The sequence below is a fragment of the Danio rerio genome, chromosome 22 (genome assembly GCF_052040795.2).
Source record: "Danio rerio strain M-AB ecotype USA chromosome 22, GRCz13ab, whole genome shotgun sequence".
In the NCBI taxonomy this organism is placed as follows: Eukaryota; Metazoa; Chordata; class Actinopteri; order Cypriniformes; family Danionidae; genus Danio; species Danio rerio.
Window position 1 is genome coordinate 7990770 of NC_141042.1, and position 14702 is coordinate 8005471.

The 14702-nt window shown below is 41.2% G+C and overlaps 2 protein-coding genes across 2 annotated transcripts; both read left to right on the plus strand.

Annotated features, from left to right (window-relative positions):
* The first annotated feature begins 113 nt into the window (after positions 1–113).
* Positions 114–6507, plus strand: cela1.1 (chymotrypsin like elastase family member 1, tandem duplicate 1). Its single transcript, NM_001025474.4, is given in 8 exon segments — positions 114–175; positions 298–389; positions 2967–3067; positions 3169–3294; positions 5374–5510; positions 5605–5750; positions 5838–5987; positions 6071–6507. Coding segments are annotated over 8 exon segments (849 nt in total). The 5' UTR covers positions 114–135; the 3' UTR covers positions 6128–6507.
* A 2090-nt stretch (positions 6508–8597) lies between these two features.
* cela1.2 (chymotrypsin like elastase family member 1, tandem duplicate 2) lies at positions 8598–12331 on the plus strand. The gene is given in 8 exon segments (NM_001320402.1): positions 8598–8652; positions 8728–8819; positions 9109–9209; positions 9314–9439; positions 11552–11688; positions 11775–11920; positions 12006–12155; positions 12232–12331. Coding segments are annotated over 8 exon segments (810 nt in total). The 5' UTR covers positions 8598–8612; the 3' UTR covers positions 12250–12331.
* Positions 12332–14702: the final 2371 nt, after the last annotated feature.

A 14702-nucleotide genomic window follows, 5' to 3' on the forward strand; every position in this document is an offset into this window, starting at 1 on the left:
GGCCTTGACAGTGGTGAAATCTGTGTGATTCAGACACCTGTGGGCATCAGACAACCTGTTCTATTCAGCGCAGCGGAAGTCTGCGGGTATATATGTGTGATGGCAGTGTGCTGAAAGTTTAGACAGACAGCAAACATGCTGAGGATCCTGTTGTTGAGTTTGTTGGCCGCTGTAGGTGAGATGTTTCTCTCCATTAACTGATAAATGAACTGTGTGCATTTACATATGTTAAAAAATACTAAGGTTCTAATGAAAAAGTTACAACCCTAACATGTCTATTTGTGTTTTTCTGTCCAGCGCTGACTGAGCCCAGATATCTGGAGGATCTGGCCATTGAGGAAAGGGTTATTGGTGGAGAGATCGCAAAACCCCACTCTTGGCCATGGCAGGTACTATATTTTTCACAATAAAAAACTTAAATCTCAACCCTCTTTTTCTAACTAGCTTCCTGCAACTAAAAGGAGAGGGGTCTGGCTGCAGACTCGGTGCAATGCAATCTGAGCTGCATCCAATTCTTTTTAATGGGCTCACCTAACCCCACCCCTAACCGTCACAGTGACGTCACTCACTCCATTGAGTGCATTGTGTCTGACATTGCATCAATGAGTGATGCAATCTCAGCTTGCATCATAAAGGCTGCATCCAGATACTATTGACTAAAAGAACAAGTTTTATCCTGTTTAAAAGAACCTATAGAGTGTGTATATTAAGTTTCAGCTCATAGTACCCCACAAATAATGTTTTACACCTCTTTGAAGCTCACCATTTTGGGTTTTGATCCTATAATCTTGTCGTTTTGGTGACTGTCGCTTCAAATTCAATTAAAAAACAATGAGATTGTGCGCTTTCCAAAAGAGGGCGGAACTACAAATGCTAACATGTCAGCATAGTGACAGATTCAAAAACAAGATTGAGGTCCTCCGGGTGTCCACACTCGGAGGGCTGGTGTCCTGCAAAGTTTAGTTCCAATCAGACACACCTGGTCTATAGCTAATCAAGCTCCTACTAGGCTTTCTAGAAACATCCTTGCCGGTGTGTTGGAGCATGTTAGAGCTAAAATCTGCTGGACACTGGCCTTTCAGGACCGTGTTTGGATTCACGTCATGGGCAGGGCTTCCGTCTGCCAGGTGACTCAAGCTTCGTTGCTAGAGTGACCAGGCAGTGCACCCAGGTCTGTGAGTACAGAGGCTTAACCTGAATGATGGAAGTTTTCAGCGGTGCTTACGAACAAGCTGAGCCCAGTTTGATCAACAGTTATCTGAGGATTTCCCCCCGGGACACCAACAACAGGTGCTACGTCATAAGCAAGCCTACAAGTGAAAGCTCCTGATAGACCTTTTATGCAAAAACCGGAAGTACGTCAACAACGTGTAAACCCAGTTCCGGTAGGAGTTTTTTGGCGAAGAAAAGGCAGCTAGAGTGTTTTCGGCGAGCCCGAGTTGTCTTCCGAAGTTAATTAAATAAGTTATTAAATACATGCAATTAAAATAGGGGAGAGCGGGGTAGAACCTAACACAGGGCCAGTTGTAACACACTTGTTTTAAATACTTCCACACATGCTAGTATGATAAAACTTTGTGTATTTACTAGATGTCACAACAATAAATTGTTTCATTATTAAAAAAAATATATTTTATTTTATTAGTTGAGCTTCTTGAACAGCTTATATTATTAACATTAACTTGTTCAGGTAGATATGCATAACGGTACACACAGGTGACTAGCGTTAACTAAATACACTATGAACAATCTTAACTGCAGGTGGGATAGTGGTAAAGTTGGTTTTATATTTGCACATTCAGACTTTCCCCTTAACAAAATAATTTCTTTAAAGTATTATTTGCAAACTCTAAATAGCGAAATCATATTAGCAGCCAATGACTATCAAAGTACAACATTTTTCACAGTCAAATAACCAGTGTTAATGTTGTTTTCAAGTCATGTTTGCATGGTAATTTCGGTCGAATAATCAAAGTAACATGGTAAATAATATAAAGACTTCTAAATGAACGAATGTGTGAAAATAAAACCAAATTTACCTCAATGCAGGTGGGTGTGTCACGTAGTCATGATCCATCCTTGCTGCCTTAGCCACCGTGTCGCTATCTTCACAGCATAGCTGTTTAGACTGACGTTTGTAGGTTCTGTCATATACTGACTCCCTTCTCAAAGGAGCTGTAAAGTTGTTCCAAGGGAATAGGCTCGGGACAACACCACTCTTCAGGCGGCGAACGACGCAGCCACCACTGTAATCATCCGGAGCGAAGTGCCGGCTGCAGACATAGGTGCTACCTGTTTTACATTAAAACTATGCCCTTCCTCTCTTCAGATCGCCTGAATCCATTTGGGTTTCAGGTTTGGATCCACAGGAAAAGAATGAAATAAAAGGTAGGGCTGTTTCTCCAGCCTGGAACACAACAGAAACTGCGATTCTTCGACTCTGCCATTTTTCGTATCTGCCGCTATGATAACAGGAAGTTCTAATGCACTACATTGACGTATTTCCGTTCGAAAAATGCGGAAGAGCGTAAAAGGTCTATTGCTTAATGCGGTGTGAGCGTCTTCTGAAGATCAGATTTTCCAACTTAAGCGATTCGTGTAAAACCCATGCCAGTCGCACAAATTGCTCAACCCGCGGCACTTCATTCGTGCTTCCTCATTCGTGCATATCATGCTGCAGGATGTCTATTTAAATTGTGTCTTTGCATTGACTTAACATTTAAAACACTTGTGCTTGACGCTTCTGCCACGTCTGGTGTGAACCCAGCATTATGAGCAGGGCTTTCAGAGTTTTCTGGTCTATAATGCTCTCAGATTAGTTTATTTACTTTTATATAAGTGATGGAACTTTTTTTCTGAATCTTTTGTTAACTGTTACTGAACTGTAACTTTTGGTAACTGTTGTTTCTGAATGATCAGATAATATCCAAAAAAAAGTTCGGCTAAAATCATGTCTCTTTCTTCAGATCTCTCTCCAGTACCAATCTGGTGGAAGATACCATCATTATTGTGGTGGGACTCTGATCAGACCAGGATGGGTGATGGTTGCCGCCCATTGCGTCGACACGTAATAAATTTGTAGATTTCAACTGGCAAACACAAACTTAACTCAAAGACCACAGAAAAACCAGTCTACCAGTTTGCTTTTTCAATGTGTGTTCTGTGCAGTTCCAGAATATGGAGTGTTGCCTTGGGCGACCACGACATCACCACTCATGAGGGTCCCGAGCAGTACATAAGCGTCAAGGGTGTCTTCATACACCCCAACTGGAACCCCAACATTGTCGCAAATGGGTGTGTGAATATGGCATACACAATATATACATGACTGTGGGGACACAACTAACGGTCAATATAAAGACAAATGTCTTGATAATATAGCACAACCTTCCTGACTATACTAATCTGTACAGCTTGATTCTGTGAAATGCTTCATTCTGAATTGAAGACCGCATACAAATCAAAATTTAAAATACTAGCAAACTATTTTAGTACTTTGCTTCATCAAACTCAATATTCCGTTTCAGTTTAAATAAGTTTAATACTCTAATAAGAGTCTGCAGGAACTTAATCCATGGTCACTCTGCAATTTTTGCTCCATTGACATCCATTCATATGCATGTGCATATGCCAGAACAAAAATGCAAGCTTCAAAGTCCACAAGATCCTGAACTATGATGATCTGCGAATTTGGATTATGTGCTTGCGTTACACCAAAGGATCAGGAAGATCAGAATGTGATCTCTTTGTAATTTTGAAACTTAAAATATGGAGCCATCAGTGATCTTGCTTAATCCCGCCCCTTTTCGCATAACCATACGACGGAATTTCGCATACTCAAACTGTAAAGTGACTGCGGCTTCATGGTTCACAAAGATCTTAAATGTTACATTTAAAAATACTGTACTTCTTCAGTTACACAAGCAAAATGTACTATGGAGTTGTAAGGCAGCACGGTGACTCAGTGGTTAGCATTGTCACCTCACAGCAAGAAAGTCACTGGTTCCAGTCCCAGTTTGGCATTTATGTGCGGAGTTTGCAGGTTTTCCCCATGATGGTGTAGGTTTCCTCCGAGTGCTCCGGTTTACCCTATAGTCCAAAGACGTGAAGTTTATTTATAAACTAATTTCAAGAGGATCACGTGCTGCCGGTCCCTCATTATCCAATGTATGATTCACCAGTCAGATGGCTCCTAAGCCACCATAAATACCCTTAGTTCCATATAATAGCCATCTTTGTTTTGAAGAATCCCCTCTTCCACCCCTACTTCTCCTCCTTTTCTAGATGGGTGGCACGGTGGCCCAGTGGTTAGCACTGTTGCCTTACAGCAGAGGTCACCAATCTCAGTCCTGGAGGGCCGGTGTCCCTGCAGGGTTTAGCTCCAACTTGCCTCAACACACCTGCCTGGATGCTTCAAGTATACCTAGTAAGACCTTGATTAGCTTGTTCAGGTGTGTTTGACTAGAGTTGGAGCTAAAATCTGCAGGACACCGGCCCTCCAGGAACAAGTTTAGTGACCCCTTACAGCAAGAACGTCTTTGGTTCTGGTCATTACCAAACCAGCCGACATTTTTTTGCGGAGTTTACACAGTCTCCCCGTGCTCACGTGGGTTTCCCCTAGGTTCCCCGGTTTCCTCTTACAGTCCAAAAACATGCAACCTAAGTTAATTGACTAATCCAAATCAGCAACAAAGACATGTTCCTAATAAGTAGTTATCTCTTAAGACCAATCACTATCTGTTCATTCGCTACTACAGCAGGGGAGTTCTCGAGATCTACCTGAGCTCGCCTTGCAAACGGGAGGGAGCCCCGAGCTCGAGAATCTTATAAGCTCAGGGCTCTCTCCCGGGACAGCATGCCAAACAAGCTTTATAATCAATTACTAGCTAAGTGTGAACTCTTGAAAGGGGAATTGGATGATCTAAAATGGCCGCAGTGTATGAGTGTGTGTGAATGTGAGAGTGTTTCTTAATAATAGGTTGCGGCTGAAAGGCCATACAATGCATAAAACATATGCTAGTTGGTGGTTCATTTCACTGAAGTGTCCCTTGATAAATTTCATACTAAGCTGAAGGAAAGGGAATGAATGACTATGGAGTTGTAGCTCCGTCTATAGCACAGGTGTCAAACTCAGTTCCAAAAGGGCCGCAGCTCTGCACAGTTTAGTTCCAACCCTAATTAAACACACCTGATCAAACTAATTGAGTCCTTCAGGCTTGTTTGAAACCTACAGGTAAGTGTGTTGGAGCAGGGTTGGAACTAAACTGTGCAGGGCTTCGGCCCTTCAGGAATTGAGTTTGACACCCCTGCTCTATAGCATCTGTCATTACATTGCAGACTGTAATGTCTATTATTGTGTTTTTTTTCTTTCAGAAATGACATTGCTCTTCTGCAACTGTCCATCAATGCCACTCTGAGCTCATACGTGCAGGTGGCCACACTGCCATCCTATGGAGAGATTCTGCCCTACGGCCACACATGCTACATCACTGGATGGGGCCGCACGCAGAGTAAGTTTGACTTGAAATGCCACAGCTCAGTCTTTGATATTAAATGATTCATTATTTTTTTCTCTCCTTTTTTATGGATGTGATCAACATGCAGCTGGTGGTTCGCTTTCCGCTCAGCTGAAACAGGCCTATATGCCTGTGGTTGACCACGAAACCTGCTCTCATAGTGACTGGTGGGGAAGCTCAGTGAAGGACAGAATGATTTGTGCTGGAGGCACCACCAGCATGTCTGCATGTCATGTGAGAAGGACTGACCCTAAAACACATCAGAAGTCATTTCATTTTGCTGTAAAATAAGTCATTCTGACGTCGATCATGTTCTTTTAGGGTGACTCTGGTAGTCCTCTGAACTGTCTGTTCAATGGTGAGTATGTTGTCCATGGAGTGACCAGTTTTGTGGCTTCATCGGGTTGCAATACCTACAAGAAGCCAACAGTCTTCACACGTGTGTCATACCATGTCAGCTGGCTAAATCACGTAAGTTAGCTTCTTTGGGTTGTATTGTAATTGTAAGCCAGTGTTTGATATTTATGAAGTTTGTGTTATTTTGTTCATTTCAGATCATGTACGAGAACGGAGAAGATATAAAAGACAGAATGCCGTTTTCCCACATCTAACATCTGCTATTACCAGTAATACAACAAACTTCACATCTAATCTTAGACTGCTTCTGAATATTTTTTTCAGAATGATTAGGATGGTGTGTCTTCATTTAATCCAGTTAAATAAATCGAAACGTTAAGGTGTTATGCAGTGCATTGCTTCATTGTGTATTTTTTTCTCTGACACGACACCTATATAGTAGGCATGTGGCTTAGATAAGTTCAAAAATTCTCCTGAAATGGATTTACATGCCTATTTATTAGCCCTGAATATAACACTAAAATCAGAAGGTCCATATTGACCATATTTGGAATGGTTGCGCCTGCTTTCTCAAACACATACACACGCCTAGATGTGCTCTGAAATAAATGTGTAAAATAAACACATCTCATTTGTCAAAATAACATTTTATCAAACTGAGTCTGTGCCTTGGTAAATATATTTAACTGAAGAGAAATCGATGTACCAGTCCCTTGTGGTTTTCGGCTGAGCCGAAAGCCAAAGCTCTTGATTTACCGGTAAATCTACGTTCCTACTCTTACCTATGGTCATGAGCTTTGGGTCAAGACCGAAAGGAGAAGATCTTGGATACAAGCAGCCGAATTGAGTTTTCTTTGTATTGTGGCAGGGCGCACCCTTATGGATAGGGTGAGGAGCTCTGTCAGCCGGGAGGAGCTCGAAGTAGAGCTGCTGCTTCTCCACATTGAGAGAAGTCAGGGGAGGTGGCTCGGGCATCTGCCTCCTGGACACCTGCCTAGCGAGATGTTCCAGGCATGTCCCACCGGGAGGAGGCTTTGGGGGAGACCCAAGACACGTTGGAGGGACTAGGCCTGGGAACACCTCGGGGTCCTCCCAGAGGAGCTGGAGGAAGTGTCTGGGAAAGGGAAGTCAGCAGTTCTCTCCTAAGACTGCTGCCTCCTTAACCCGGACCCAGAAAAACGATAGAAAAATGAATGAATGAATTAATTAATGAATGAATGAATTGACCAACCTAAAAAGAGATGTACTTAGAGTTGTACCTCTGCGTAAAAGAGGAGTTGAAAAAAGTGTATGGGGTATATGCCGAAGCATGCTAATAGGATTTTTAATTTGCCATTAACCTGGGTTAAGCGCTTCCAGCGAATTGAATGCCAATGCAAAATCTGGTGCGTTTAAGGTCTGTTTTCTTTAAAAATCAGCGATCTCCACTAGCTGAGTGATATCCGATTTAAAGTGGGTCACAGATTGTACAAGAAGCACTGCATTAAATTACATTTCCCCCGCCATGTCTTTGTAATATGAGCATTTATTTTACCCCAGTATATTCAATGGAGCTTCTGGGTTAGCCTGCCGATTCTGACAGGCACGTGGAAGTAAACGGCTTTTTGTCTCGTTTTACGCTTGAGCAACTAAATAAATGCTAAAGTTTATTTAACTGAATGTATTTTAATGACATTACAACATCGATGCTGTTTAAGGAACCGTATAAAATGAGAAAAAGTTCACAATAACAGGTCACCGGAAGTGTATCAGCATGGGAATTGCACTAGCTTGGCATACTGTTTACCCTATTGTTTTTTCTGTTCTCTTGACAGCAAGAGCTGAGTGACATGACACAATGCATAAATGTGCATTAAACACTTCTATTGAACACTTCAGCCTACGCATTTTTGTTGCCTAATTACAAACATACACAGCAAATTTCACAATAAAGTAACACAAAGGGCATTTTGTGTTCTGACAAGCTGTAAACAAACGGCTGGTGGAGAACTGCTTTTGGCTGTCATTGTTGCTTAGCTATACAAGGCTTTATTGGAATCTTTGTGTATTCCATATAAATATTCCATATGAATAATCAATTTATACACAGTTAAACATACATAATATCTAATATTGTTTACCTGCTGTTTGCATCAACCAGACCAGTTTCAGCAGTCATCGGCATTTGGATATATTAACGATATATTGAGCACTTGAACGGAAAAAAAAAAGTAAAATAAAATAAAATAAATAGAAAACACTCACAGCGACATTGGGGGCGACCTTAATGTCAAACCACCATTAAAAACACACAAAAAAATGCAATTGAATATAATTACATTGTGGAAAGGGTCAATGAATCTTCACAGAACGCATTTTTTATTTGTATTCTTGTTTCTTTTTTGAACTGCCACAGACCATATGGCACTCTATAGTAATCACTATCTATGGTGAACCCTAAAACAAACAACATCTATCACAAGACTAGGGTCCTCAAAGGAGAAAAGAAATCTTCATCTAAACGCTGAGCCACAAATTAAAAAAGGCAGTTTAAGGAAAATGTTTTGACCCTTGAGCTAGATTAAAAAAAAAGAGAGCTCATTTTGCCTGATTTGTCGGCACATTGGCCTTGGCAGTGATGAAATCTGTGTGATTCAGACACCTGTGGGCATCAGACAACCTGTACTACTTAGCGTTGCGAAAGCGTTTGAGTATATATGTGTGATGGCAGTGTGCAGAACGTTTAGACAGACAGCAAACATGTTGAGGATCCTGTTGCTGAGTGTGCTGGCCACTTTGGGTGAGATTTTTCTCTCCTTTAGCTGAGAAATTAAAGTTACAACCCTAACATGTCTATTTGTGTTTTTCTGTCCAGCGCTGGCTGAGCCCAGATATCTGAAGGATATAGCCATTGAGGAGAGGGTTGTTGGGGGAGAGATTGCAAAACCCCACTCTTGGCCTTGGCAGGTACAATATTTTTACAGTAATATTTAATCTTAAATATGAACAACTAAGCTTTTTTTTTACTAACTACTGTGGCTTTGCACAACTAAAAGGCCAGTTTTATCCTATTAGAGTGTGTATGTGAAGTTTCAGCTCAAAATACCCCAGAAATAATGCTCTCAGACTATTTTATATACTATTTTGGAACATTTTTTCTGAACCTTTTTTTACTTTTGTTTTAGAGTGCTCAGATAATGTTAAAATGAATGTAAAAAATATATAATTTTAGCTAAAATTATCTATGTTTCTTCAGATCTCTCTCCAGTATTCTGATTTGGGAACATACTACTACTATTGTAGTGGGACTCTGATCAGACCAGGATGGGTGATGGTTGCCGCTCACTGCGTCGAAGCGTAATAAATTTGAAAAAAATTTCTATTTGCAAAAAAGAACATTTTAAAAACTGAACGCAAATAACTAAGAAAGCAGTCTACCAATTTGCTTTTTCAATGTGCAGTCTAAGAAAATGGACTGTTGCCTTGGGTGACCACGACATCTACACTCATGAGGGTCCCGAGCAGTACATAAGCGTCAGTGAGGTCTTCATCCACCCCAACTGGAACCCCAACAATGTGGCATTTGGGTGTGTGAATATGGCATACACAATATATACAGTACATGACTGTGGTGACACAACTAATAGTTAATACAAATGCCTCGGTAATACAGCACAACATTCTTGACTATACAATAGTTTGCAGCTTCACTGCAAAAAAAAAAAAAAAAAAAGTTTTTCTTACTCAGATATTTATTGTCTTGTTTTAATTCCAAATATATACAAACTTTTAAATCAAGAAGCATCAGACAAGCATCACTGTTCTACAACACACACTTTTTTGTCTTTCTTCTTAAACTGGTTTTAAGGCCTTGCCTTACATTGAACAAGTAATCTGTGCAAATTAATCCACTGAAAATAAACAGTTTTGGTTATCTAAAAATCTAAAAAGGGTTAAAAATCAAACCCTTTGCTTCTGCCCTGGAAAGGCAGCTCTTTCCTGATGAATGCCATCTCATGGCAATTGGTAACTTTTTGATTTAGTGGCTAACTCATATAAACTCAAATGATCTCATTCGTACAATTTATTATGATTTGCTTATTCACCAATAATGGTTGGGTTTGGGGTGGGGTTGGGTGCCACACTACTTTTTTAAAATCGTACATTTGAACTCTTCGAATTCATATGAATTAGCCACTAAACGGACAAAATGTTAAAAAGTTACGTTTCTTTGTGAGATCAGGCTGATTTTACAGCTTGGACAAGATGTGTTTAACCATGCCGCTCCAACCATTAGTTTGCTGTGAGTGAAAGATGAGAGGAAGTGCTCAAAAATAAAGCTCAATATTCAGTTGGAAATATGTATCCATTCTGCAATAAGAGTCAGCAGAAACTTAAACCATGGCCACACTGCACTTTTCAACCCATTGACTTCCATTCAGATGTATGCGAATATGTCAGAACAAAAATGCAAGCTTCAAAGTCCAAGGTTGCTGAGCAATGATAATCTGCAAATTTGCATTACATGAATGCGCAACCCAAGCTCATTCTGGAAACGTAGCCCTGCTGACGTTTCTGGAGACCGCGATTTACGTGGTCGGAGATACCTAAGGCCGCGTTTAGTTTTTTTCGAGCGAACGCTGCGGGGCGGTGTGGGGGGCTCCACCCCTCCTCTTCACGCTCGCCGGCCGACGGCTTTCCAGATGCAACCAGTTTGTCCGCTTAGCTCACAGTGTTGCGTCGGCGGAGCGGAGGCCCCGGAGGAACCGGCCGCGGACGACTGGGATCGAGTCCGGGGAACAGCGGTTCCGGAAATCAGGTAAGACGAAAAACGGAATCCGAAAAATAAGGGCGAGAATGTGGCGGGATCTGAAAATGCGGTCGAAATCGAAGACGAGGGCTTTTGCTTTTTTTTTTTTCTGGACGGCTTTTGCGAACCGTCGCTCGGGTTTAGGGAAGGAGGAGGAGGAAGAGGAGGGCGGCCGAGTCGGCCGATCCGGCGGCTTTTCGCGCGAGAACGGCGCGGGCGCGAACGGCGCGCGCTCCCGAGAGGCGCCCGAGACGCGAAAAAGCGTCCCTTCCAGGACGTAAATCGCGGTCTCCAGAAACGTCCGCGGGGCTACGTTTCCACAATGAGCCCGGGTTGTGAATGAGTTAGACCAATAGAAGATCAAAAGGTGATCTTTTTCACATTTGGAAATCTAAAGTATGGAGCAATCGCTCCGTTTATCAATGTCCTATCATCTTGTTTTATCCCGCCCCTTTTCACATGACCATACACTCTCAGAAATAAAGGCAGAGGAGCTTTCTCTGGGGTAGTAAATTTTCAAAAGATACATATTTGTACCCAAAGAGTCCACAATGGTACCATAAAATGTATATTAATACCCAAATGTACCTAAAAAGTTCCTTTAAGGTACCATTATGGACCCTTCAGGTACAAATATGTACCTTTTGAAAAGGTACTGCCCCATAGCTGGCTCCTGTACATTTTTTTTTTCTGGGATTGTATGGCAGATGCTCAAACTCTAGTGTGACTGTGGCTTTATGGTTCACATGGATTTTAAATGTTGCACTTCAAAGTATTGCACTTTTTCAGGTACACATTACAAATGTAACTATGGAATTGTAGCTCCCGCTATAGCATCGGACATTAAATTGCTGTTATGTCTACAATGTCTATTTTTTTTTTTTCTTAGATATGATATTGCTCTTCTGCGTCTGTCCATCGATGCCACCCTGAGCTCATACGTGCAGGTGGCCACACTGCCATCTTCTGGAGAGATTCTGCCCTACGGCCACACATGTTACGTCACTGGCTGGGGCTACACAGAGAGTAAGTTTGACTTGAGATGTTGACTTGATATTTACAGATTCATGACTTGATTTCTCTCTCGTCTCATGAATGTGATCTTCATGCAGCTGGTGGGTCACTGTCAGCTCAGCTGAAACAGGCCTATATGCCTGTGGTTGATTATGAAACCTGCGCTCAAAAGGACTGGTGGGGAAGCTCAGTGAAGGAGACCATGATTTGCGCTGGCGGCACCACCAGCATGTCTGCATGTCATGTGAGCAGAACTGACCCTCAAACACATCAGAAGTCATTTCATTTTGCTTTAAAATGTCATTTTGACATCGGTCATGTTCTTTTAGGGTGACTCTGGTAGTCCTCTGAACTGTTTGTTCAATGGTGAGTATGTCGTCCATGGTGTGACCAGTTTTGTGTCTTATGAGGGTTGCAATACCTACAAGAAGCCAACAGGCTTCACGCGCGTGTCTGCCTACATCAACTGGATTAATCAAGTAAGTTAGCTTCATTAGCTCAACTTTATAGCCATTTGTGATATTTATGGAGTCTGTGTTGTTTTGTTTATTTCAGATCATTTCCGAAAAGTGAGAGGATAAAAGACAGAATCCCATTTTCCCACATGTAGCATCTGCTATTAGCAGTAATACAATAAACTTCACATCTAATCTTGGACTGCTTCTGAATCTTTTTTTACAACAATTAAAATGATGTGTCTTCATTAAATCCAGTTAAATAAATTGAATATTAATATTTATGAACATGAATATTATTGAGCTCCCCAGCTCAGTGCCTAATCTTTCACGATGTGTTGTGTTCTGAAATAAACATCTCATTTGTCAAAAGAATGCTTAAACAAATTGAGTAGGTGCCTTGGTAAATATTTTCAACTTAGGTGTTTTTTTAATCCACCAGAAAAAAAAATCTATTTTACTACTTAGTGGTGTTGTGAATGAAATAGGCTAAATTATAATGATATTTTACCAACCTAAAGAGAGATGTACTTCGAGTTGTATTTCAATGTTTTTAATGTATATTAAAACACAGGCAGGATTTAATATCAACCTCTGCATAAAAAAAACACAAGTTTATAAAACTGACAGCAAGAGTGTCAAGACACTATCCATAAATGTGTATTTAAACACTTCAATATATCAAAGATTGAGCAGTCTGAGCATTTCTGTTGCATAATTACAAACATACACAGCACAAATTTATTCACAATAAAATAACAAAAAGGGTAGCAATGAAAAACCAAGAGAAAACAAGCTGTAAGGACATGGTGTGGCTGGCTCTGTCTTGGCATTTTATAAATAAGAGTCCCACAAGTTTAAAATTAGCTTAAAACATAATAAGGAATCAGTGTGTTTTGACTGCCACACTTCTGATAACGTAACCACTTGTGCAGGTCCAGTTGATGAAGAATGTCATGCAAATTTTAAGGGCTTGCTATCTATGTGTAACTAATAGTCCCGTGTGCAATTTAATTGTCTGTGTTTTGTTCTGATAGGCCCATTTTCCCCGGGGGTTTAAATGAGAGCAAGAACACAATGTTTGAGACACACAGTAGGCCAATTTCCATGTAGTGAACTCATATTATTCTGGTATGCCCAGGCATCTCCCGATGATTATTACTTTTCATCTTCAATTATTCCTTGTGACATTTTGTGGGCAAACATGTGTTGTCAATAGCATAGCAATGTATTAAAAATAACAAACAAAAGTTACTTTTAATTCATGCAATAGGTCTCTGTGGCCAAGGTAATGACCATGTCCTAAAAATCAGGGAGAGCTAATAGAACTTATAGAACTACTGAACATGGAAATGTCTCAGAAATGGTCTCATTTACACAACAGGCTGCTGACTTAGAGATGACAAGGATGAACAAGCTAAGTTAAATGGTCTGGAGTGGTCTCCTTTACTAAGATAGTGAGGACAGGAGGTATAGGAAACAGTTCCAGTTGATTGGGCTTTTTTGAGATTTGGCTGTCTCAGGAGTGATCTTGGTTGTTCTGATAGATGTTAGAACATCCCTGACTGTCTCAGCTAACTCAGAACTTACTAGAACAGTTTTGGTTGTCTCAATAATGACTGGAATAACCTAGGGTTTCTCAGGAGTGACTAAAACAGTCTTGGTAGTCTCTGGAGTGACAGGCTCAATCTTGACTGACTCAAGAACGACCGGAATGATTCTGGATGTTATTGAAACATTCTTAGTCTCAGGAATGACTAAAGCAATCTTGGCCATCTCTAGGGTGACTGAAAGAATCCCGGATCATTTTGGAGTGACTTGATCAATCTTGGCTGTCTCGAGAGTGACTGGAACAGATTTGGTTGACTCAAGAATGACTGAAACAATCTTGGCTGACTCAGAAGTGATTTAAATAGTCTTGGCTGTCTCTGGAGTAACTGGAACAGTCTTGCACGAGTCTTGAGTTACTGGGACAGTCTTGGCCTATTGGGGAGAACACTTGTGGGAGTCTCTAGAGTAACTTGAACAGTCTTGGCCGAGCCTGCAGTTACTCGGATACACTTGGTCTACTTGGAAATGATTGAAACAATCTTGGCTTACTCTGGAGAGACTGGAAGTGTCTTGACTCCCTCTGCAGTGACTGGCACACTTATTCCTGAGTCTGGAGTTACTGAGAAAATCTTGGCCTATTGGGATGTGACTGGAACAATTGTGGGTGTCTCTGGAGTAACTTGATCAGTCTTGGCTGAGTCTGCAGTTACTAAGACAGTCTTGGCCTACTTGGGAATGATTGAAACAATCTTGGCTTACTCTGGAGAGACTGGAAGAGTCTCAACTCCCTCTGCAGTGACTGGAACACTCTTTCCTGAGACTGGAGTTAGTGGAAAAGTCTTGGCTTATTGGGAAGTGACTGGAACAATTGTGGGTGTCTCTGGAGTAACTTGAACAGTCTTGGCTGAATCTGCAGTTACTGGGACAGTCTTGGCCGACTTGGGAATGATTGAAACAATCTTGGCTTACTCTGGAGAGACTGGAAGAGTCTCGACTCCCTCTGCAGTGACTTGAACACTT